This window comes from Sciurus vulgaris (genome assembly GCF_902686455.1).
Source record: "Sciurus vulgaris genome assembly, chromosome: 6".
Lineage (NCBI taxonomy): Eukaryota > Metazoa > Chordata > Mammalia > Rodentia > Sciuridae > Sciurus > Sciurus vulgaris.
In genome coordinates this window covers 39136490-39157563 of record NC_136466.1, presented here as the reverse complement: position 1 = coordinate 39157563, position 21074 = coordinate 39136490, and the positions used below count along the sequence as shown (strand labels likewise).

General features: G+C 53.1%; 1 protein-coding gene across 7 annotated transcripts; it reads left to right on the top strand.

Annotated features, from left to right (window-relative positions):
- The first annotated feature begins 974 nt into the window (after window positions 1-974).
- Window positions 975-14362, top strand: PDLIM7 (PDZ and LIM domain 7). Of its 7 annotated transcripts, XM_079144657.1 has the most exons (14): window positions 980-1105; window positions 1213-1415; window positions 2036-2142; window positions 5803-5954; window positions 6031-6061; window positions 6499-6617; window positions 7219-7355; window positions 7453-7489; window positions 8444-8514; window positions 8661-8895; window positions 9986-10166; window positions 13620-13740; window positions 13824-13939; window positions 14080-14362. In XM_079144657.1, the coding sequence occupies exons 3-14, from the start codon at window positions 2047-2049 to the stop codon at window positions 14164-14166; spliced, it is 1383 nt and encodes a 460-aa protein (XP_079000783.1). In that variant the 5' UTR covers window positions 980-1105; window positions 1213-1415; window positions 2036-2046; the 3' UTR covers window positions 14167-14362. The 7 variants fall into 7 exon arrangements, with proteins under 7 accessions (XP_079000784.1, XP_079000782.1, XP_079000785.1 ...); XM_079144658.1 differs by lacking the exon at window positions 1213-1415 and having other exon boundaries at window positions 975-1105; window positions 8453-8514; XM_079144656.1 differs by lacking the exon at window positions 1213-1415 and having other exon boundaries at window positions 975-1105.
- Window positions 14363-21074: the final 6712 nt, after the last annotated feature.

Below are 21074 nucleotides of genomic sequence, written 5' to 3'. Positions count from 1 at the left end.
CAGCAGAGACCATATTCCAGATGAGGAGATGGGGCCACTCAGCAAGAGGAAGAAAGATGCCTCATCACTCACCCAAATACTCACCTGTACTCAATCGTCCCATGGCCTGCCACAGCCGCCTGGGCTGAGGCTGGGGGCAGAGTGAGGACTCTGAGCAGAATCCCACTGGAGTCTCCAGCCCTGTTCCACCCTCACTGGAGGAGTGCCTGCTCTGGAATAGGGTGTAAAGGGACATAGACCTTCCCATCAGAATGCTGGGGACTAGGCTGAGGTCACAGGGCTGCTGACTGTGGACTACTTGGCAGGAGTGATGGAAGTGAGGGCCCGGCCCACATTGTCGGTCTAAGGAAGGACCAAGGGCTCCCTCCAGCGCCATTCACTCCAGCGATATTTTTCTGACTTCAGAAGTGTTTCACAAATCTACGTTTGGTTAGGGTTGGTGCTGGAGAAACAACCCTGGGCCTCGTACATACCAACTAGGCACTCTATCACTGAGCTACACCCTCAGCCTCTTCAAACCTAACTTGAAACCCTTCTGCCCTCTCAACTTAACTCACTTCGACCTGCCCCACGCCTCCAGTCCCTTGGATTTAGAAATCCTGGAGCCACGGATACTGAGCGTACCAAATCCGCCCTCACAGCACCCCAAGAGAAGGTTTTTATCGTTCCATTTTCCAGGGGAGAAAACGAAGGTGGAAACAAGAGTCCAGGCATGTCTGGTTTCAAAATGCCGCTTTTCCACCACTCCGCCAGTGGGCGGCGCACAGGGCTGGACAAGACACCAGAGACCAACCAATTAGGCAGCGTCTCCCGGCGGAGCCCCGCCCCGGCCCCGCCCCTGTTCCGCCCCACTCAGGCAGACAAGGATGGGCAGTGCCTTCCAGCTCAAGGAAAGATGGGGCTTCGTGATTGGGTGGGGCGTCCCACAAGCCGGGAGAACGCCCAGGGGCGTGGCTCTGATGAAGGCGTGGACCAGGGCTCCGCCCCCTTCCTCCAAACTCAAAGCGGACGGCGTCCGCGAAGGCGGGGACAGAACCCCGGCGGCGGATCCCAACCCTGCTGTTTGGAGCCTGCCGCCTACCAGCGCCCCGGCGGGGCAGAGCAGGTACAGGTGACCGCCCAGGGCATCTTGGGCTGGACCAGACGGGGGCCGGGAGCCTGCTGAGGGCCCCGGAGGGCACTGGGGCTCTTGGCCAGCGCTATTTTCTCCAGCGGGCTGGGGCCCCTGCTTCAGCCCCTGCCCCCGCCTTCCTGAGGCGAAGCCGGCTGTCTCTGGGTGGATTGGCGCCTGCGCTGCTTCCTGCGGCCGGGACTTGGCAAACCTTGGGGCCCTGGCGGGAGACTAGGGGGAAACTGAGTCACGTCGAGGTGGGAGAAATGCTGCGTGGGCGGCACCACTCCCACTGATTTGCAAGGTAGATCCCTTCCCTAACCACGCTTTGGGATCCCGGCCGCCACCGATCTCCGGCAGCACACCACTCCTGCTCCCCCTCCTTCTGCTCCCAGGGGTCCCACTCTGGCTCCCTGCAGCCTGGACCGGTCCGGAATGGCTAGGACTTGCTCCAGCCGCCTCCTTCCCTTCCCCTCCCCCTCGCGTCCTGAGCCCCCATGTACTCCCTCCGCTGGCTCTCCGCACAGTGTCAACTTACACGCCTTATATAGTCCGAGCAGGCTTCAGCCGCGGCCTGCCTGCCGGGACCTGGAGGCGGGGGAGAGGAGAGTGGCCCCTGACTCACCCCACCGCGCCGCCCGAGGCTCCAGTCTGGCTTGGGAAGAAGCCGTGCCAAATTAGTCTCACAGCCCCCCTCTGGATGGAAAGAACCTCGAGCATAAATGAGGGCTCCCAGTTCCTGGGCGGAGGGGTCTGCCCATGTGTTTATAAATGAGGTCTGCCTGACAAGCCTAATAGAATACCTACCCACCCATGCCTTGTGTGTGCCCAGTCGTCCTCTGGTGCTTGGCACCTGTCCAAGGCTAGTGTCCAGCCCTGGACCCAGCCTGCCTGCAATGCTGGCCGCTGATCTTCTCTTCTCAGGAACAGACACCATGGATTCCTTCAAGGTAGTGCTAGAGGGGCCAGCACCTTGGGGCTTCCGGCTGCAAGGGGGCAAGGACTTCAATGTGCCCCTCTCCATCTCCCGGGTGAGCATAGGTTGGGGAATGGAGCCCTCGGGGGGTCTCTGGGTTCTTAGGTATCCAGTGGGTGATGGGAGGAATCTGAGCAGGAACAACAGGGATTAAAAGACTAGGAGGTGTCCAGAGATATGGTAGACACCTGCCATTCGAGCTCCCAGCTAGGTGGATACTGGGAAAGGAACTCCTAAACTTCAGTAGCACTGGTCTAACTAGATGGCATTCCACTTGGCTCCTGTGGCCACCCCTGAGGGCCTCCTTTGCAGGATGGGAGCCTGATGTCCCCAGGAAGTGCCTGAACCTGAGGGAGCAATGCATGGAGCCAGGCCTCAGGCACAGCACTTTGACCATAGAGTCTTATTTTAAGTTTGCTTTCATTCAGGGAATAACAGTTGCCACCCTGTTTTTCCAAATGAGAAAGGACTACTTGGAAAGGCAGAGGGGTATCATTCAGCAAGTCTGTGGCAAAGCAAAGATTTGAATTTAGGCGCAGGATGGCCTGCACTCTTGGTGGCTTGGAGGAAAAGATGTCTTCCAACTTGTCTCTTCTCACCCTGTGTCACCATCAACTGGTCCTATTCAGGTTGTGGTGGCCTTTGACCCTGAACAGAGGTATTGTAAGCCTAGGCTATTGGGATTCTGACTCTAATTTCTGAGTCTGCCCTGGCGGGGCGGAGCTGGGGACTGGCTCCTCCCTGTGGCAGGGTGATTGCCTTATAAGCCCAAGAATGCATCCCCAGCTGAGATAGTCAACAGTGGTTAGAGTCTCCTGAGCCCCAAAGGGCTAAGCCTAGACCTGGACCCCTGGACCCCATTGGTGGGCCCCTCACCTGGTCATCAGGCAGCAGCACCAGCTGTGGGGTCCAGCCTTAGAGTCTGCCTACCCGGAGTGGGTGAGACCAGCCTTTGGACTTGGTGTCTCTGATTGTGGCCTGGGGGTCAGGAGTGGGTGGGAATTTCCTGCCCCCACATCCGCCTTCCAAAGAGGCCCACCCGGCCCCCTGTGGACAGGCAGCTATTGGCAGGAAGCCCAGGGCAAGCCCAGCCTGGCGGGGGCCAGGGTTGACTAGGCACTGCCCAACCTAACAGGCCCCAAGGCACAGTCTGTCAATGGGAGTTGGGCTTGGTGGCCAGGGCAAGCAGTGTTCTTTCCAGGAATCCTTCTATGTGTTCTGGAAAATGCCCTGTCAGCAGGATATCTAAGGGCAATGGTCTTCCTACCACACATATTTAGCTCCCTACACAATCTTCAAGCCTATTCTATACCCCCTTCCCTAGGAAAGTTCTGGCCAATGTGGCTGGTCTCAGCCTCAGTTTCTTCATTGATGAGGATGACCTTTTAGATGTGGCCTGTTGGGGGCACTCTGGGTTTGCGTCCCTTGTCAGCAGCCCCAGCATGTGGGTGGGGCCACCAGCTGAGCCCAGCTCTGAAGTTGAATCTAGGCCCTGATGGGTGGCGGGGTGGGGTGGTCTTGTCTGAGCTGGGCCAGCCCCCTATCCCTCCCCTGACCCCAAAGTGGAGGGAGGAGGGAGGGGCTAGGACTGGCTATGGGCCCAGGCCTGGGAGATGAGGTAATGTCTGGGACTGGGGGGTTGGGCTTCTCACTGGAGCCCTTAGGCTGACTCACCACCCCCCCACCCCTGCCCCATACAGTGTCCAGCCCCCTGGCTTTTCCCCTCCTTAATCCTTCAGGCCTCCTTCTGCTCCTAGTCTGAGCTCCTCCCTGCTTTTCCCTCCAGCTACCTCAGAGCTCTCTTGCTTCTCCACCTCTCTGACCACTTCCCTACTCTCTCCTTCCTGCCCTCCTTGCTCCAGGGAAGTAAGTAGTCTTTTTACCTCCTCACACACCCTTTTTCCAGGAGCCAGCTGCTCCTCTCCACCTGAAGACCCCCACCTCAGACTCAGCCTACTTCCTGGGAACCACTTTGTGTGCATAGGGAGTGACTGAACCAGGTTTCCCCTGTACTGACTCACCATGACCTTAAGTAAGTCACTTCCCCTGAAGGTTGTTACTTCCCCATGCCCATTGTAAGGAATTGGATTGAACTAAAGTGAGACAGGGGATCAGGGAGCCTTTCTAGGTATGTTGATCCCCCAGTTGGGTGCCCGTACTCAGCAGAGGTGGCCTACAGTGGTAGAACCTTAGAGTCAGAATCAAATCCTGACCCTGCCTCTTACTAGCTGGGTTATATAAGGTGCTTAACCTCCTTGTTTTCCTGTGTAAGAAATGGGTATATTCTCAGATTCTTCCACAGGCTTATTGGAGGATTCACTGGCAGTATGTGTCATTACTAGGTGCTCCATGTTCTTAGTATTATTATTATTTAGCAGGTAAAGAAGGGACCACCATCTCTTTGCTCTTCTAACCTTTGCAAGCATGAAATAGAGCCACCTCTCTCCCTTTTGTCCCAGTGCTGGCAGTCTCTGCATCTGGCCTTCTGCCCACTGGCACCTCTCTAGAACCTTTCATCTCCCCTCTGCCTGCCTCAGCAGTTCATACACCAGCCCACCTGAGAAGCTTCCTGGGGCCTCTGGTAACCTGTACCCCGCAATTCCCCCACAATTGGTGAAGTGTAAATTAAGCCTGCTCAATGCAGTGCTATACCCCTTGCCAAATAGCTGGGTAGTCCCATGGGCCGAAACCCATAGACGGCCATCTGCCTGTGTTGTGACTGGAAGGACTCAGTTGTTTGTCAGGGTCACCTCTGCCAGGAGCCTGGGAAGTGGCCTCTTTACCCTCCAGCCTTCATAAATACTCTCAGCCCTTTAGCAACACACTCCATTTTCCTTTGACCAAGGATCATTGCTTTCCAAACAGGTAATGCTGGTGACTGCCATTTCTCCCAGCCTGATGTATCCCTCATTTACCACACAAACCAGGGATTTGTGACTTAGAGCCCAAAGGGTTGGGGGGCATGGGGAAGACATCGATTTAAAGCCATGAAGCTCCTTTGGGCCCCATTCAGGGACTATTCACGGGGGAAACTGGAGATGACAAGGCCTACTCAGATCTAGGCAGATTCCTACAGAAAGCTTCCAGGATAGGGTGATAGTAGTGTAAGAGGTCAGTGAGCACACTCGGTGGTGCCAGGATGAAGTTGCCACATACACAAGTCAGAGGATGTATCTGGTTGGTGGAACAGCCTGGGATGGAGGCCAGTCAAAAGACTGTGATCATAACCCAAAAGTTTGGGTTTTAGCCTGAGGGTGGCTGTTGACATCACATCAGTGTCTGGGCTGTGAGGGAGGGTCCTGGAGGTGCTTAAATGAGCAGTGTGATGGAGGAAATTGTGTAGTGGATGAGCACCACCCCCTCCAAGGTTGCTTTAGGATCCAGCAGTTGCCCAGAAAAATGTTGGCTGGAGAAGCCTCTGGGTTCTGAAAGTGGGGGCAGCTTAGGATAGGCAGGGTGGACTACTGTTGCTTCAGTTTGGGCTGCATAGTCCTGGGACTCGCTGGGTACAGTGACACATGCCTGTAATCCCAGCAACTCGAGGTTGAGGCAGGAGGATTGTAAGTTCAAGGGCAGCCTGGAAAACAAATTGAGACCCTGTCTCAAAAAGGACTGGGGTATATAGCTCAGTAGTAAAGCACCCCTGAGTTCAATCCACAGTACCACAAAAGAAAAACAATTTCCTGGGCCTTTGTGACCCTTTCTTTCTCCATAGCTCACTCCTGGAGGCAAAGCTTCTCAGGCCGGAGTGGCTGTGGGTGACTGGGTGCTGAGCATCGATGGCGAGAACACAGGGAGCCTCACACACATTGAAGCCCAGAACAAGATTCGTGCCTGTGGGGAACGCCTCAGCCTGGGTCTCAGCAGGTGCTGCTCTGGCCTGCTGGTGGGTGGGGGCACCCCCTGGCCTGGCCCACCGTCACTACCTTCCCTTCTCCTCTAGGGCCCAACCAGTTCAGAGCAAACCACAGAAGGTAGGCAGGGGGAAATCTGGGCTTTGGGCAGGAGGGCATGGATTCCTGAGCTGACCTGCCTTCCCTGGCACAGCCTTGGTACCCCATCCCTACTGGGAGCAGGGGGTAGATGCCAGAATGAGCAAGGTCTGGGAAAATGGAAGTGGAGTCCAGGGCTGCCGCACGGTCCCAGCAGCACGCATGCCTGCACGTTTGTCCGCCTGCCTCCTGTGCTGTGTGCCCACCCACACTTGGTCCTTCCTTGGCCCCACGTGGGCTGAGATTATAGCTCTCAAATGGGGACCTTGAAACTTGAGTCGCCCCCTCCCTCCTTGATGCCTTCAGCCAGATGTGTGGGGCAGAGCAGGAGCTGCCACTGTCCCTTCTGTTGGGGAATCTATCCATTCCCACCCAGGCTCCCACCCTCGCCCTCCCCACCCGGCTCTGTCTCCGCCCAGGCCCTGGCCCCTGCCGCGGAACCCCCGCGGTACACCTTTACACCCAGTGCGTCCCTCAACAAGACGGCTCGGCCCTTTGGGGTCCCCCTGCCTGCTGACAGCGCCCCACACCAGAATGGGTACGTCAGTTCCTGCCCGCCCACCACCCACACTGTCCAGTTCTACGTTGGCCCCACACCCACTGCCGATGCTACCGCTCTGTGTGCACTGTGCCCCAGCCGGATGGGAACCGTGCGGCAGCGATCCCTGGCGGCCGGGTTGGGGGCTACAGGCACCACCCTTCTGGGGGCTCTGGAGAAGCCAGTGTCCCCCACCGGTGTCCTGGGTTGGGGTGTGGTGTTGGGCCAAGTGAGCCTCAGTCAGCACCACCTCGCCCCCAGCTATTCTGACCCTTCCCCATCTTTTTTTCCTCCCTTTGTGTCTGTCCCTTTATCTGTCCATCTATTTCCTTCACAGGTGCAGACCCCTGACAAGTCAGTGAGCCCCCTCTGTCTGTCCCTCTCTTCCTTCTTTTTGGCACTCTGGGGGATGGTCCCTCCCCACCCTGGCGGCCCTATTCCCCTCTCACTCATCTACCCACCCACCCACCCAGCAGGGCCCTTGGCCTCACCCTTCTCCCTCTCTCCCATCACGACAGTGACCCACTTATACCAAATTCTGGGAGGGACTGCCCCTACTACCCACCCCATTGTGAGGTTCTGAACCATACCCTTCCCACAGACAGCCGCTCCGACCGCTGGTCCCAGATGCCAGCAAGCAGCGGCTGATGGAGAACACCGAGGACTGGCGGCCACGACCAGGGACAGGCCAGTCTCGTTCCTTTCGCATCCTTGCCCACCTCACGGGCACCGAGTTCAGTAAGTGCTATCCCAGGGCAGGTCTGACCCTCTGCCGAGGATGAAGGCTGGGTTGGCCTTCATTTCTGTTGGTCAATGCCTCCCTCTGCCCTCTCAGTGCAAGACCCGGATGAGGAGCACATGAAGAAATCAAGGTAAAAATCCAGGCGCCAACCTGGCTCCCACCTCCCACCTTTTCCATCCCAGCACTACCCCTGTGTCTGCTCCTGGCCCTCCCCAGCTGAGCTTTCCATTCTCCTCCTTTCTTTCCTTCCTTCCTTCCTTCCATCCTCCCTCCCTGCTTCCCTTCCATCTCTCCTTCCTTTCATTTCCTCCTCTCTCTGCCCCTCAGGGAAAAGTATGTCCTGGAGCTACAGAGCCCACGCTACACCCGCCTCCGGGACTGGCACCACCAGCGCTCTGCCCACGTGCTCAACGTGCAGTCGTAGCTCACCCTCTCGGCCGGCTGCCCTCTGCCTCTTTATCTGTTCCTCCTGCCCAGGGCACCCCCTTCGTGCCTCCAGCTTCTGCTTACTTCATCCACCCCTTTCCTGCCCCTGGCCTGAGCCTTCTACTGGCTTGGCCCCAGCAAGTGGCCTGGCATAGGGCCTGACTTCATCTGACTGCCTTCCCTCTTTGCCCTATGGTACTGCTGTCTGCCAGGTCTGCGCTGCCTTGGGCATGGAAATAAACATTCTCAGCCCTGCTTTCTCTGCCTTTGTATTCTATCTTTATGGGCCTGGTTTGCATTTTGAATATGGCAGTGTTTGATGGTTCAGACTCATTGTGGGCCCTGCCCTCTGTCACAATGGGAGGAGGTACCTGGCAAAGAGGGGGCTTTATCCCGCCAACAGAGTAGGCTTTCTAGGGTGAGGGAAGCCCCAAGAGTTACCCCAAGGAGCAGGAGCCCTGCTCCCAGCTCTACACAACAGACCAGATAGCTGGGACCTAGCTAGGAGAAGCAGCCTTCCCCATCCCTAACCCTAGAGGGACCTGGAATCCAGCTAAGCAGCTCTCATGTACCCAGGCATCTCCCAGGGGGCCAGCAGGACTAAGCTGGGGGAGGGGGCATGCCAGAAACCTCAGCCATTCAGTGCCTTGAATGGCAGATCTTGCAGCCAGGTGCCCAGGACAGAAGCCCCAGCCCCAGCCTCAACTACACCCCAGGAACCCTGGCCTGGTGAGAATGGGCTTGGGCCTAGGGAAGGGTGGGAAGCCTTCAGGGACATGGGGGTGGTGGACTCCTCTGAGCTGCCCCAGGCTTTACCCTCTGTCCTTTGGAATCTCTGGGAACCCCACTGGAGCCATTTTCCTTGGCCCTGGCAGGCCCTACCACCCCTAGCCCCAGCAGCCGCCCACCCTGGGCCGTGGACCCTGCATTTGCTGAGCGCTATGCCCCGGACAAAACAAGCACCGTGCTGACCCGGCACAGCCAGCCAGCCACACCCACCCCTCTGCAGAACCGCACCTCCATTGTGCAGGCTGCTGCTGGAGGAGGCCCAGGAGGGGGCAGCAACAATGGCAAGACTCCTGTGTGCCACCAATGCCACAAGGTCATCCGGTGGGTGACTCTGTTCCCTTCCTACCTAGCCTGAACCTAGTCTGTCTACTTCCCCACTTCTAAGCTGCTACTGAGGGAGAATAAGGATTCAGTTCCTAATGAAAGCTGATGTAGGGACCTGGCCCAGGCCCCCAAATTCTTTAATCCTGTACCACCTACTCCATCCTACCACTGTACCCATCCCAACCTCTGGCAGTATTTGCCCTGTTGAAATAGAGGAAGGCACCAATGACACCTTGAAGCTGTACTCTGGGCAAAGAAGGGACTGTCTTCTTCCAACCCCTCTGCATTTCTCTCTGTACTCACTCAGTCTCTCTGCTAAGCCTCTGCTCTCAGAGCAGACAGGTCAGAGGCCTCTTCCCCTGTGCACTACTCCCTGGGGCCCATCTGAGTAACACAGCCCCTCAGAGTCAGCATGCCAGATTCTAGAGCTTTCCTAATTCTCACCCTCAGTTCTGGTCTGCCATCAGCTCTTCGGCAAAAGATCTGCAAAGCACCCCCTCCTTCTTATACCCCTATTTATCTAGGACCTGCAGGCCCCTCCCCAAGCCAGATAGAACAGGCAAGCAGGACAAGGCAGTCACTGGGGTCTTCTCAAGTGTTCATCAGCATGTACCTCAGTACTTCCTGCCCACTAGGGCACCAATCCCTCAGGGGTGTCTCATTAAACTCAAGTCATCAGCTCCCACCATTCTACTGGCTTTAAACTGTGTCTCGTGTCATCAAGGCTATTTAGCACGTCAGAGTTTGCTCCCTTCAAGCTTCATCACTTTCACTGTGTGACCTTGGACTAGTCTCTTCCCAGACCTATATTCTGCTTTTTAGTTGTGGTTGTTGTTATTCATTTGAAGGGTCTTTATTTTATATATTTATGTGCAGTGTTGAGAATTGAACCCAGTGCTTCACACATGCTTAAGCAAGTGCTCTACCACTAAGCTATCAGCTCCAGCCTCTGTATTCTACTTTATTTGGGGGGAAAAAAATAGAATGAACTTTCCCATCTAAAATTTCCTACTAGGTGCTCAATAAACCCACTTGGGGCCTCCACTCATGTGCATATATTCCCTTTCACTCCCCTGCCTCCCTGTAGGGGCCGCTACCTGGTGGCACTGGGCCATGCATATCACCCCGAGGAGTTTGTGTGCAGCCAGTGTGGGAAGGTCCTGGAGGAAGGCGGATTCTTTGAAGAGAAGGGGGCTATCTTTTGCCCCCCCTGCTATGATGTGCGCTACGCCCCCAGCTGTGCCAAGTGCAAGAAGAAGATCACAGGCGTGAGTGAGGCTGGCAGAGGGATGGCAGGTGGGAAGGCAGATCCTGAACATGTCAGCATTGAGGAGTGTTGAGCAACTGCCTGGCCTGTAGCTCTGACTGCATGAGCCCTTTGGATGCTGAACAGTCTAATAGGGCTGGAGGTGTAGCTCAGTGGTAGAGCACTTGCCTACCATGCACAAGGCCCAGGGTTCAATCTCTAGCACTGCAAAAACAAAACAGGCAAAAAACACAGCCACTTATTAGGCTTTACATCAGCCAGCATCTTCTAAACCAAAGACCAAAATTCTGTTCAAAAAGGCCTAAGCAAATGAGAGAGAGGAGAGAAGAGAAGAGAAAAGAAATGTATTGGATAGCTCAAGGCACTAACTTCAGGCCCCACTAAATTCAGGTACTAAGGCCATGAGCACACTTGCCTTACCCTCCCCAGGGCAGGAGTCTGACCTCACCAACCTGGCAGGTATTCTGATAAAGGTTCTCACTGCCCAGTAGTTCCTTGAAAATATTCCTTGCCTTGCCTATGCCCATACTCAGGACTGATTCTGTCCTCAGAGCTCTTAGGTTAGAGCATGAGAAGAACAACACAGGGGACTCAGATTGTTTTGGCAGAATTGGCTAGAAGCTCTAGGGTTTAGGGGGAGATAGCAGAGACCTGGCTCATTCTAGAGGTATTCTGGTAACCCCTGTGCCACTCCCACCAATCCCTCATTTGCTTTAGCCACTCAAGCCTTTCATTTTGACAATGAATTCTGTTCCCTCCACCACAGGGCCTTTGTACACTCTTACAGCCCTTGTTACCTATCTCCTTCTCATTTAGAATTCTATCATCACTTCCACAGGAACATCTTTCCTGACCCCCACCCTCCCCACCAGGTCAGGCTCCCCAGTTTGCTCACTATGCTCCAGTCCTTTTGTCTTATTTCCCTGGGTATGAAGTGCACAGGCTGAGAACAGGGCTGTTTGCATCAAGCCCTGTGCCCTGAATATAGGAGGTGGTCAGTAAACACTTGAACAAGTGGAAAGAAGTGGCCTCTAAGTGGAACTTGAACATGAGTAGGAATTCATTTGGAGAAAGATGCAAGCAGAGGGAATAACTATGTCACAAGGCCACACCTGAGAAGGGTGTGAGCTGAAGCAGAACAGGTAGGCAGGGTTGGGTTAGGATTTGGAGCTGGAAGCTGATGAGGTCAGATGGTGCCTCAGAAACCTTTCTTTAGGACAGGGTTGGAGGTAGAGCTAGAACCAGGGAACTGGGGACTGTTGGGGTTTAGACCAAGGCAATAGGGATGCCAGAGGTAGACAGATTTAGCATACCCTAAGGGGAAGAAACAAGTGAAGAGCCAGTCCCCTGTTGACTGCATACCAGCCGAAACCCTGCTCCCTCCGACCTCTATCTCTTGCAGTCACACCCCTATCCATGCCCCTCTCCCACCAGCTGGAGGCATAAGTTCCTTCACTTTGACCTTTTGTCTGCTTCCTTAGAAGAGGCAACACCACTCTGTGGGATGAGCTAGTTTTGGAGCCAGCCAAATGTGGGGACAAAACCCTTTTCTGCCCTCTATTGGCCCTGTGAACTGGAGCAAGTTTCTTTCTGTGAGCCTCACTAAAGGGTAGCAGTTAGCTCCTGACCAGTATGGTTTCAAGATTTACATGAAGCTGGGTATAGTGGCACATACCTATAATCCCAGCAACTGGGGAGGCTGAGGCAGGAGGATCACAAATTCAAGAGAAAAAGAGTTAAAACAAGGAAAAGAGGGCTGGGGAGATATCTCAGTCAGTACAGTGCTTGCCTTGCAAGCACAAGGCCCTGGGTTCGATCTCCAGCACTGCAAAAAAAAAAAAAAAAAAAAAAAAAAAAACACAAGGAAAAGAAAAAAATATCCATATAAAAAAATGAAATCCCAAAAAATTAAAAGGGCTGGGGATGTAACTCAGTGGTAGAATGCCCCCTGGTTCAATCTCTAGGACCGAAAAAAAGAGAAATTTTTATGCAAAATATGATACAGGTGTTGTAAAGGGCACAAATGAGCCATCACGAGCTAGGTATCAGCCACAATTATTTCTTTCTTGGCCACCCTTTCATTTCTAAATCAGTGGTTAGCATTTAAAAATCAAGGTTGAAGCTGAGCTTGGTGGCAGATTCCTTTGATCCCAAATACTTGGAAGGCTGAGACAGGAGGACACGAGTTCCAGGCCAGTCTGGATAATTAGTGAGACCGTATTTCAAAATAAAAATTTTAAAGGCAGGAGATGTAGCTCAGTGTTAAAGCACTTGCCTAGCACGCATGAGACTTTGGGTTCTATCCCCAGCACTGCAGGAGAGAGAAAAAAAAAAGGAGATTTCACTTTCACACCTAGGTTTCAACCTGAACTATCTGGGCATTCCTGAATGAACCCAGCTACAGTCCCCAGAAGCAGAACAAGTAGTTCCCCCAACAGTCCTTGAGGAATTCATCTGGACCCCTTGTTTCAGGTGTGGGGTCATTTCTCACACCAGCCCTGCAAGGCTAGGGTTAGGTTCCCAGTTCATGAGGGAAACAACTGCATCTCTAGAGAAGGTAAAGCTATTGGCCATGCTGCCCTCTGCCTACTCCAGATCTGAATGCACTGGTCCTGGTTGGATTGAGGGTTCTGGGGGAAACAACCTAGCTTTTGGGAGAACTCATACTGTGAGCCTGCTTCCTCCTGCCTCCAGTGGAGCCTGGTTAACTCAGTTCACCCTGATTAGTGACGACCCCTTATGGGCCAGGTGCTGCTGGGATAGATTAGTTAATAAAACAGTTAATGCTTCATGTCTTCCTGACCTAAAATTTTAGCCAGGAGAATGAGGGAGAGACAAACTTTAAGTGAGAGTAAAAATGTTATCTGGTAGTGTGTTAGTGAGATGAGTGTAACAGAGAAAAGGAAAGGGGAAGGTAAAAGGTACTGGGAGCATGGCATAGAGAAGATGGGTTGGAGTACTCCGTGTGGCCAAAGCAGTCCACATGGAGGAGGTGACATTTGTGTGGAAACAAAGGAGGCGAGGGGCAGGGGCAACTTGAGATATCTGGGATGAAGTAATTCAGGCAGAGGGAACAGCCAGTATAAAACCCCAGAACAGTGGTATGCCTGGCATGGCATGGCAGTGGCAGACAAGAATAGAGTGTGTCAGGATCAGAATGTAAAAGGACAGGGGAGGGAATTTGGCCACAGCAGACAAAAGAATGGAATTACTACAAATTGTGGGAGGAGCAGGTTCAGGGTGCAGAGTTGGGTGTGGAGTTTTGCACATGGTAAATTAAGAGACTAGTGGACATGCACGTGGAGCTCTGGGGGTGGGTGATGGAATAATGGGGGTCATGGGTGTGTAGATGCAAAATTTAGCAGGAGAAGGACTATAGCCCAAGTCCAGCCTTCTGTGTCCTGTGTTCTGGCGGAAGGGGCTGAGCCTGATGGAATGACTGGCCTCCTCCCAGGAGATCATGCATGCCCTGAAGATGACCTGGCACGTGCATTGCTTTACCTGTGCTGCCTGCAAGACACCTATTCGCAACAGGGCCTTCTACATGGAGGAAGGGGCACCCTACTGCGAGCGAGGTAAGGGACGGCCCAGGGAAGGCAAGGAGGGGCAAAGCAGGGGCAGGCAGGAATCCAGGCCCCTTCTCTGGCTCCATCCTTAGACTACGAAAAGATGTTTGGCACCAAATGCCGTGGCTGTGACTTCAAGATTGATGCTGGGGACCGCTTCCTGGAAGCACTGGGCTTCAGCTGGCATGACACATGCTTTGTTTGTGCGGTGAGAGCCCCCCACTCCTGCTACCCTCTGTTCTTCTCTAGCCCCATTCCTATATCCTACCTGTGGGATGCATGAGAGGTTGCCAAAGGGCCTTACCTGCTGCCTATGTCCCCATGTAACTAGACCTTTGCTGTCCCCAGATATGTCAGATCAACCTGGAAGGAAAGACCTTCTACTCCAAGAAGGACAAGCCCCTTTGCAAGAGTCATGCCTTCTCCCATGTGTAAGCCCAGGACTCACTCAGGGTAGGGCTGGCAGTGGTTGCCCAAACCCCAACTCTTGGCCAGAGCCTGGGGTTCCCTGGACCCTGTCCCAACCTCACTTACCCCATACACACTTCCTCCACCACCATCACATACCGGTGCTGGCCACACCGGCCCTGTTCACCTCCAGTGCCACAATAAACCTATATCCAGTTGTATGCTCTGTGCCTTCCACTGTGCTTCAGGAATGGGGGGACTCAAGGCATTTAACAGGGCACGGGTTAAGATGACTTTCTTGGAGTGGGCCATCTCAGTGTTCCTTATGTTGGGGAACGGAAGGTGTACGGTTACTGAGTGATGGGCCCACTGCCTATGGATGTGGGGGGAGCCACTGATCTGGCCTGGAGTGGAGGTTAGAGTAGAGGAAATGGGGGCAGATCTGCAGAGATGGGGCATGGAAAACACTGACAGCCAGAACAAGTCCCACCATCCATATGCTTAAGAACTAAAACAGAAGGTGCGGCTGGAAAGCACATCCTCAGGTCCTGGGAGGCCACAAGTGCCAGGCTGAGGCCCATCTCTTTAGGAAAAAGAAAGGCAGGCACGAAGAGTTTGAAATGGTGAAGGAACTAGTTTGGATTTGTGAAAAGGCCACAAGGGCAATGAGCAGAGTAAATAGGAGGAGGGAAACTGGAGGAGAGGTTGGGACAATGATCAGAGGCAAGGACCAGGGGAAGATAGTGGCAAAGATGGGACCCAGTGGCAGGTCCTGGGGAGTCTAAAGTGAGGGCCCAGGGAACAAGGGGGCAGGAAGTAGAGGACTAAAGCTAGTACAGGCATCTAGTACATGTCATGTGTTGCTTACATCATCCCACGTGATCTTACCACCAATTCTAGGAGGTGCCTGCAGTTACTTACTCCTTTTCCAGATGAGGTTAGAAAGGTCACATAGTCTCTAGGATCACAAGCCATACTAGAAGCCAGGCCCAAAACTGACTGCTACTCAGTCCCAGACTGGTACCTCAAGAATTGGAGGTTTTCTTGGTGGCCCCATCATTCCCTGGGACTTCTTGCTTCCTATTGATACCTTCATTTGTCCTGTCCCAAGCATGGACTGGAGAGGGACTAAAGAGAGGACCCATACTAGGAGACTGGGACAACTCAGTGTGCTCATAGTCACCTGTTCTTTGGGGGTCCTTGGCATGAGGACTTCAGTACATTTGTTGATCTCTTTAACATATCCTTGGGCTTCAGATGTGGCAGAGCGTTTGCCTATTATGCACAGGCCCTGGGCTTGATTTTCCAACACTACACCCCTAAAACCTTTTGCCAATCCTCCTTAAGAAAAGGGTTTCTATTGTATCTATATTGGACCCTTGGAGAATGGGCACTTTGTGTGTGATTTTCATGATCTGCCAGAGGCTAGAATAGTGCTTGTCATATAGTGGATGCCCAATATATGTTGTTGAATGACTGAATCAGGGGCCTGTGGGACATTTAAGAGACAAATCCAACCCACAAGCACCTGAAGATTCAAGACTAGATTCACCTCAGATTCAATTAAAGAATGAATTTAGTTACAGGTTCAGGGCACTCAACATGAATGCTTATGACTGATGCCTACTGATGCCTGGGGAGAGCCTGGGAGCAGGGCCTGGGCAGGTAATAGCAGGAATAAAGCAAGTGGAATGTGGCTTTCTTTCAGCCTAGACATCTTGGGCATATTAACACTGAGTATCTCACTTCACAAGGAAATGTACTCTCTTCCACTTCTTTTGAACCATGAAGCCCTCTCAGTCCATCCTCAGTTTCCATGGATACAAGCAAGCAAGCAAGAGCACAGTGGTGGATGGCAATTGCAGCCGGGAGCCAGTCTGGGGGTAGCTGCCCGTCGACCTGAACCAAGGGCAGCCTTGTGGGAACGACAGGCCATGCGGCCAGATCTGCCAGTTTGTCGACAGTATCCGGAGTTTCTGATTTTATGTGAGAGCTGGGTTTTGAATGTTGGCAACTGTTTTTTTTTTTTTTTTTAATCCTATTTAAAAAATAAGTAGTATGGGCCAAATCCAGCGTGAGGATGGCTAGGGCCTCAGCATAGAGAATTGACAAGACCTGGAATACAACGTCACAGCACTGGGCAAAGAAAGCAGAGGGAGTCGCCAGAGAGGAAGGATGACAGCCTCCAAGAGAGCTTTGGAACAGGGAAGCCAGGGCTGGGCAAGAGTGTTTCCAGAAGTTGCCAACAATGTCAACCAGGCAGATAAAGCTCTGGAGTCCCCTTGGTGTGTTGCAACAAGGTGACATTTGCCAGATCAGTTTAGCTGAGAGCTGGGGTGGCTGCCAGGGTTAAAGAGAAACAAGGAGGGGGAGAGGGGTGACGACGTGGAAGGAGAGAGTGCAGACAGCTCTTTTAAGAGGCATGGCTGTGGTGGGCCTACAGGAGGATATTGTCAGCTCAGTCACCAATATGGGGTGGAGGGAGGCAGCTGGGAGATGGCTGCCAGAGGATGGTGGTTGAAGATGGCAGAGTTAGTGGTGGGGAGGGCATGAGAATAAGATGAAGAACAAAGAGCTGTGGAATCAATCTTGGGAATGAGGAGCTAGACTAGATGGAAGTGAAAACAGCCTCTGAAGGACTACCTCACTCTCTATGCTGGGAAACAAAGCAATCCCTGCATGCCATTTAATCCTCTCAGACCTTCCTGTACCCTCCTGCCCCACCAGTCCCCATCTTCCCATCACCACAGGGCTGCAAGGATCAAAATGTTCCAAGGCTGGGGTGCAAGGCTGTGCGGGTGGAGGCCACAGGGACTGGAAATGAATGTCCTTGTGCCAGGCAGGGGGGCCATTAGCACCCTTGGATAGTACAGTGTCCCCAACCAAGGAGATGGAGCCCGTGGCAGGGGGCTAAGTGGGCAACTGGAGAGGCAGCAGGCAAGGGAAGGGTTTTTCCAGCTGCCAGGGACTGGAGCTCATTTGGAGTCAGCAGGGAGAGAGGCGGTGGAGGGCGAGGGACTGTTTTCACCAGAACCGATGATTCTGTCACTGCCTCCTCAGTGCTGGGCCCCACATGGCCTTAGTACACACAGGGTACATGCAATCCCTGACTCTCCACACAGCCTTGGTATAGGGAGGAAGCTAAAAGACCTGGCTTCAGGTGGCCCAGAGAGCAAGCAGCAGGTGGGCTGGGATTTGTACTTGAGTAGACCTGAATCTGAAGCCACCTTCCCCACCCCAGTAGAGGAAAACCCCTTTCCAATGGGAGAGAACAAGCATTTTGGATTCTGAGGGATCATGGTAGGATAAGAAGAAGCTTGCCGACTGAGAGCCTGGGGAGAAGTATGAAAGCCAGGTGCTTGGGAGGTTGTACGGGGGAGTCACTTCAGAGGTGTCAGTGAGGACCCCAAGACCAAACCAAAACCTCTTACTCAGGGATTGGGGGCACTAGAATGCCAACTCAGGTTTCACCTATGTCCCTTGCCACTGACAAAAATGATCAGTACTTGGGGACCAGGTAGATGAAGGACTGTAAGTGCAATTCAAACAGGTTTAAGCAAAAACAGAGATAATTTCCTGGAGTTAACAGTTTCTGGTGCCCATGGACATCTATTGTGCTCTCTCCAGCCCTCTCCTGCTTCCCTCAGTGCCCATTTTGTTCTCAGGAGGCGCTCCCTATTATTGGCAGAGACAGCCCCCAGCAGCTCCAGGTCTACGTCCTGCCAACTCAGCAGCCCCAGTGGCCAGAGATTCTTTCTTAATGGTTCCAGAAAAAATCCCAGAGCTGATGCCCATTGGACTGACTTGGGTCATGAGTTCATCCCTGATGTAGTCACTGGATCTGACCCACCAAGTCTGGATCACATGTGGAAAATCAGTCAGAAGACAGGGGCAGGGATGTTGAGTGGTCCTGATGGGGTGTCCACTGTTCTTCCACCCTCACGTCAAGGACCTGCCCCATGACTTGACACCCCTTCCAGACCTCTCTTTGGAACTACCTGTGACCAAACCCCAGGCCAGCCCATCCCCTGGGTGTGAAAGTGGGGGTAATAGATGAGGAAGCAGAGAAAGGGTTTGGGTATGCTGAAATGACCCAAGACAGACCTGGCTTTGCAAGTACTTGGGTTCAATCTTCAGTATAAGAAAAAAAGAAAAAAAAATCCTCATCTATATTTTATCATTCACTAGCTGTGTGCTTCTGGGCAAGTCACTGCTCCTCTCTGAACCTCAATTTTCCCATCCATAAAATAGTAATAACAGCCGACACACCCACAGCACCTACTATGTACCGTTACCTTTTTAAGCACTTTTCTGGATACTTTCAAAAAATCCTCAAGCTGGGACTGGGAATGTAGCTCAGTGGAAGTGCTTGCCTCTCACTCATGAGGCCCTGGGTTCAGTTCATAGCATCACACACTCTTGCAAAAAAACAAAACAAAACAAAAACCTCAAAGCAGGGTTACACGGTTAGCAGGGCCCAGCAGAGGCAGGGCAGGGGGTGGGGCACTAGGCTAGTCAGGAGCAGAGCTAATGTGGTGAATGAAAGTGGTTGGCTCAATGCCAAGCGCGGATGCCTGGGAAGTGCTGTGAGCTTTGTAATGATGAGGGGGCACTTTTGAAGGTATGCTCAGTAGGATCTTGCAGAGGCATGACGAGACCAGAGAAGGCTCCACCAGCTGATGCTGAAAAAGTCCTGCAGCCCACATGCCTCCCCTCAGCCTCAAAGCCTTCCCTGAGAGATGTGGAGGAGCACAAAACTAGAAGGTGGGGGTGGAGGGCAGGGCTGCCAGGAGGAAAGGAGGGGTTCCCATTTTATCCCCACAACTGGTTCTCAAAGGGAGACTCAGAGAGGGGAGAGATTAGACTCAAAACACACAGCAAGGAACTACTTTCTGGATCCAAATTCTCCTGGTTCTCATCTTTTCAACTCTAAGGACCCAGAAGCCATTGGGCCAGCCTCCCTGTGTGTGGGGAGCTCTGGGGGTGGGAGAAACTCACATGTCAGTGACTTGAAGGGTGATCAGTGCTGCCATGTGGCAGATACAAAGGCCTGGTGGGAGGACCTCCAAGGAGGCACACACTAGCATGCCACCCTCCATGACAGTGTGTGCATTCTGGAGGCAGCTGGTAACTGAAAGGAGGCAGGTTCTCAGAGGACAAAGTGATCCACCAGTCAGGGAAATAGAACTACAATGGGTCTACTGAATTTGGCAGTGTAGGGGTCACTGGAGACCTTTGCTGAAGCATTACCAAGAAACACAGGGAGGATGAGACAAATTACAGGTGAGAGAAATTTGTATAAATCCTGTACAAATTTTAGGCTGAAGATGATGTGGAAGGGTGAAGGGTGAGGCGTGTCCTCCAGGGGACCTCCCCACTCACTCCTCTGAAAATAGGGAATACTGGGTATCAGGCTTATGGGAACTCTATTTCCATACATCTAAAAGTTTTTTTCTTTCTCTAACCCCAGGCCTCACGTATGCTGGGCAAGCACTCTACCACTGAGCTACACCCCCAATCACAAAACTGTTCTTAAATAGGAAGTTTATTTAAAAATATAGATGGTAAGAGGTGACAGTGGGTGTGGCTGGCTGGAGAGAGTTGGTAGGAGACTGGTGGGGAGACAGGAATTTGAGGAAGGGAGAGCTTTGATGATGATGCACAAAGGTCTTCTGGGTTTTGTATGTGAAATTGAGTGAGCAGGAGGTCAAGGGGGGAGGGGGAGGGGGAGTAGCTGTGAGCTCGGACCAAAGGAAACAGGAAGGGAATGAGGCCAGAGATGCAGATGCCCAGCCATCTGCCTCCCCAGATACCCCAGGGCCCTTGCTACAAGTTCTCCTCCCTCCCCAGAATCCTAATGATGGAGGAAGGCTGAAGCTCTGTGCTCACTATGGATCCTTACCCTGACCCTTCCTGGCCTAATCCACTCACTCCCTTAGTGATTTCCATTGCATTTTAACTGCACCTACTGCCCATTGGGGTCTAGGGCACAGGGCCTGAGTCTGACCCTGCCAGGGTCTCACTATAAATGAGAAACTGCAGAGGCCAGGGGTCCATGAGCACAGTGAACACCAAGAGTTCCTGAGGCAGGGACCTGTTAAATGTTCTGAGTTTAAAAGAGTCCCCCTACTCCAAAGTGCTGGTGTAAATGCACACACTGCTATTCTCTGATTATAGCTGATTACTTAACTCAGTCACCCAACTTGGGCCCATCTGGAATCACATCCTCACCCCACAGAATGAACCAGGGTGAAGTTGTGCTGTCTCCTCCCTGGGAAGATGGGTTGGTAGGTTTCACTGTCATGGAAAAAGCTTCTGAGAGCTGTGGAGGGTTTCAACCCCACCCCCACCCCAGCCCTCAGCAAGGAAAAGATGTTCCAGGAGGCCCTGACAGGTGTCTGAGTCTCACCAGGGAGCTTTTCTGAGGTCCCAGCCTTTTTGTGCTTAGAGTTTTAGGAAATAAGGGTGCCAGGGGGCTAGCCATGGAGTGTCCCTGGAGGAGCTCTGCCCTGAGAGTCTGGGGTGAGATGCTGCTTCTGGGACTCTACTTGGGATTACTCTGGGAGGTGTGAGGCTTAGGAGAGACAGGATTTTCTAGGCTGGTCCCACTTAGGAGGGCTCAGGCATGGAGGGAGGAAAGCTGTTGAGAATGGTAGGATGATGAGCTGGGTTGGGGCTGAGAATGGCCTGAGCAGGTCCTGGAGCAGGAATGGAGGATTGTGGTTAAGAACTGTGATGCTGGACTGAGGTGTGAGAGTGGTGAATAGGTGGAGGTGTGTAATGCTAAGCAGGGGGCTGGGAATGGGGCTGGAGTTGGGACAGGAAAGGTTGGATGTGGAATTGGGCCACAGATGGTATTGGATACCATACCACAGATGGGGATGGACTAGGAATGAATCTTTAAGAAGAGGAGATGGGCTGCAGGCAGGTTAAAG

Excerpts from the sequence above, each read along its gene's own strand:
- PDLIM7 (XM_079144656.1), top strand. The coding sequence starts at position 2,047 with ATGGATTCCTTCAAGGTAGTGCTAGAGGGGCCAGCACCTTGGGGCTTC. Across the intron at positions 6,062-6,498 it reads TTCAGAGCAAACCACAGAAG|GCCCTGGCCCCTGCCGCGGA; the intron begins GTAGGCAGGGGG and ends GTCTCCGCCCAG. Across the intron at positions 8,896-9,985 it reads CAATGCCACAAGGTCATCCG|GGGCCGCTACCTGGTGGCAC; the intron begins GTGGGTGACTCT and ends GCCTCCCTGTAG.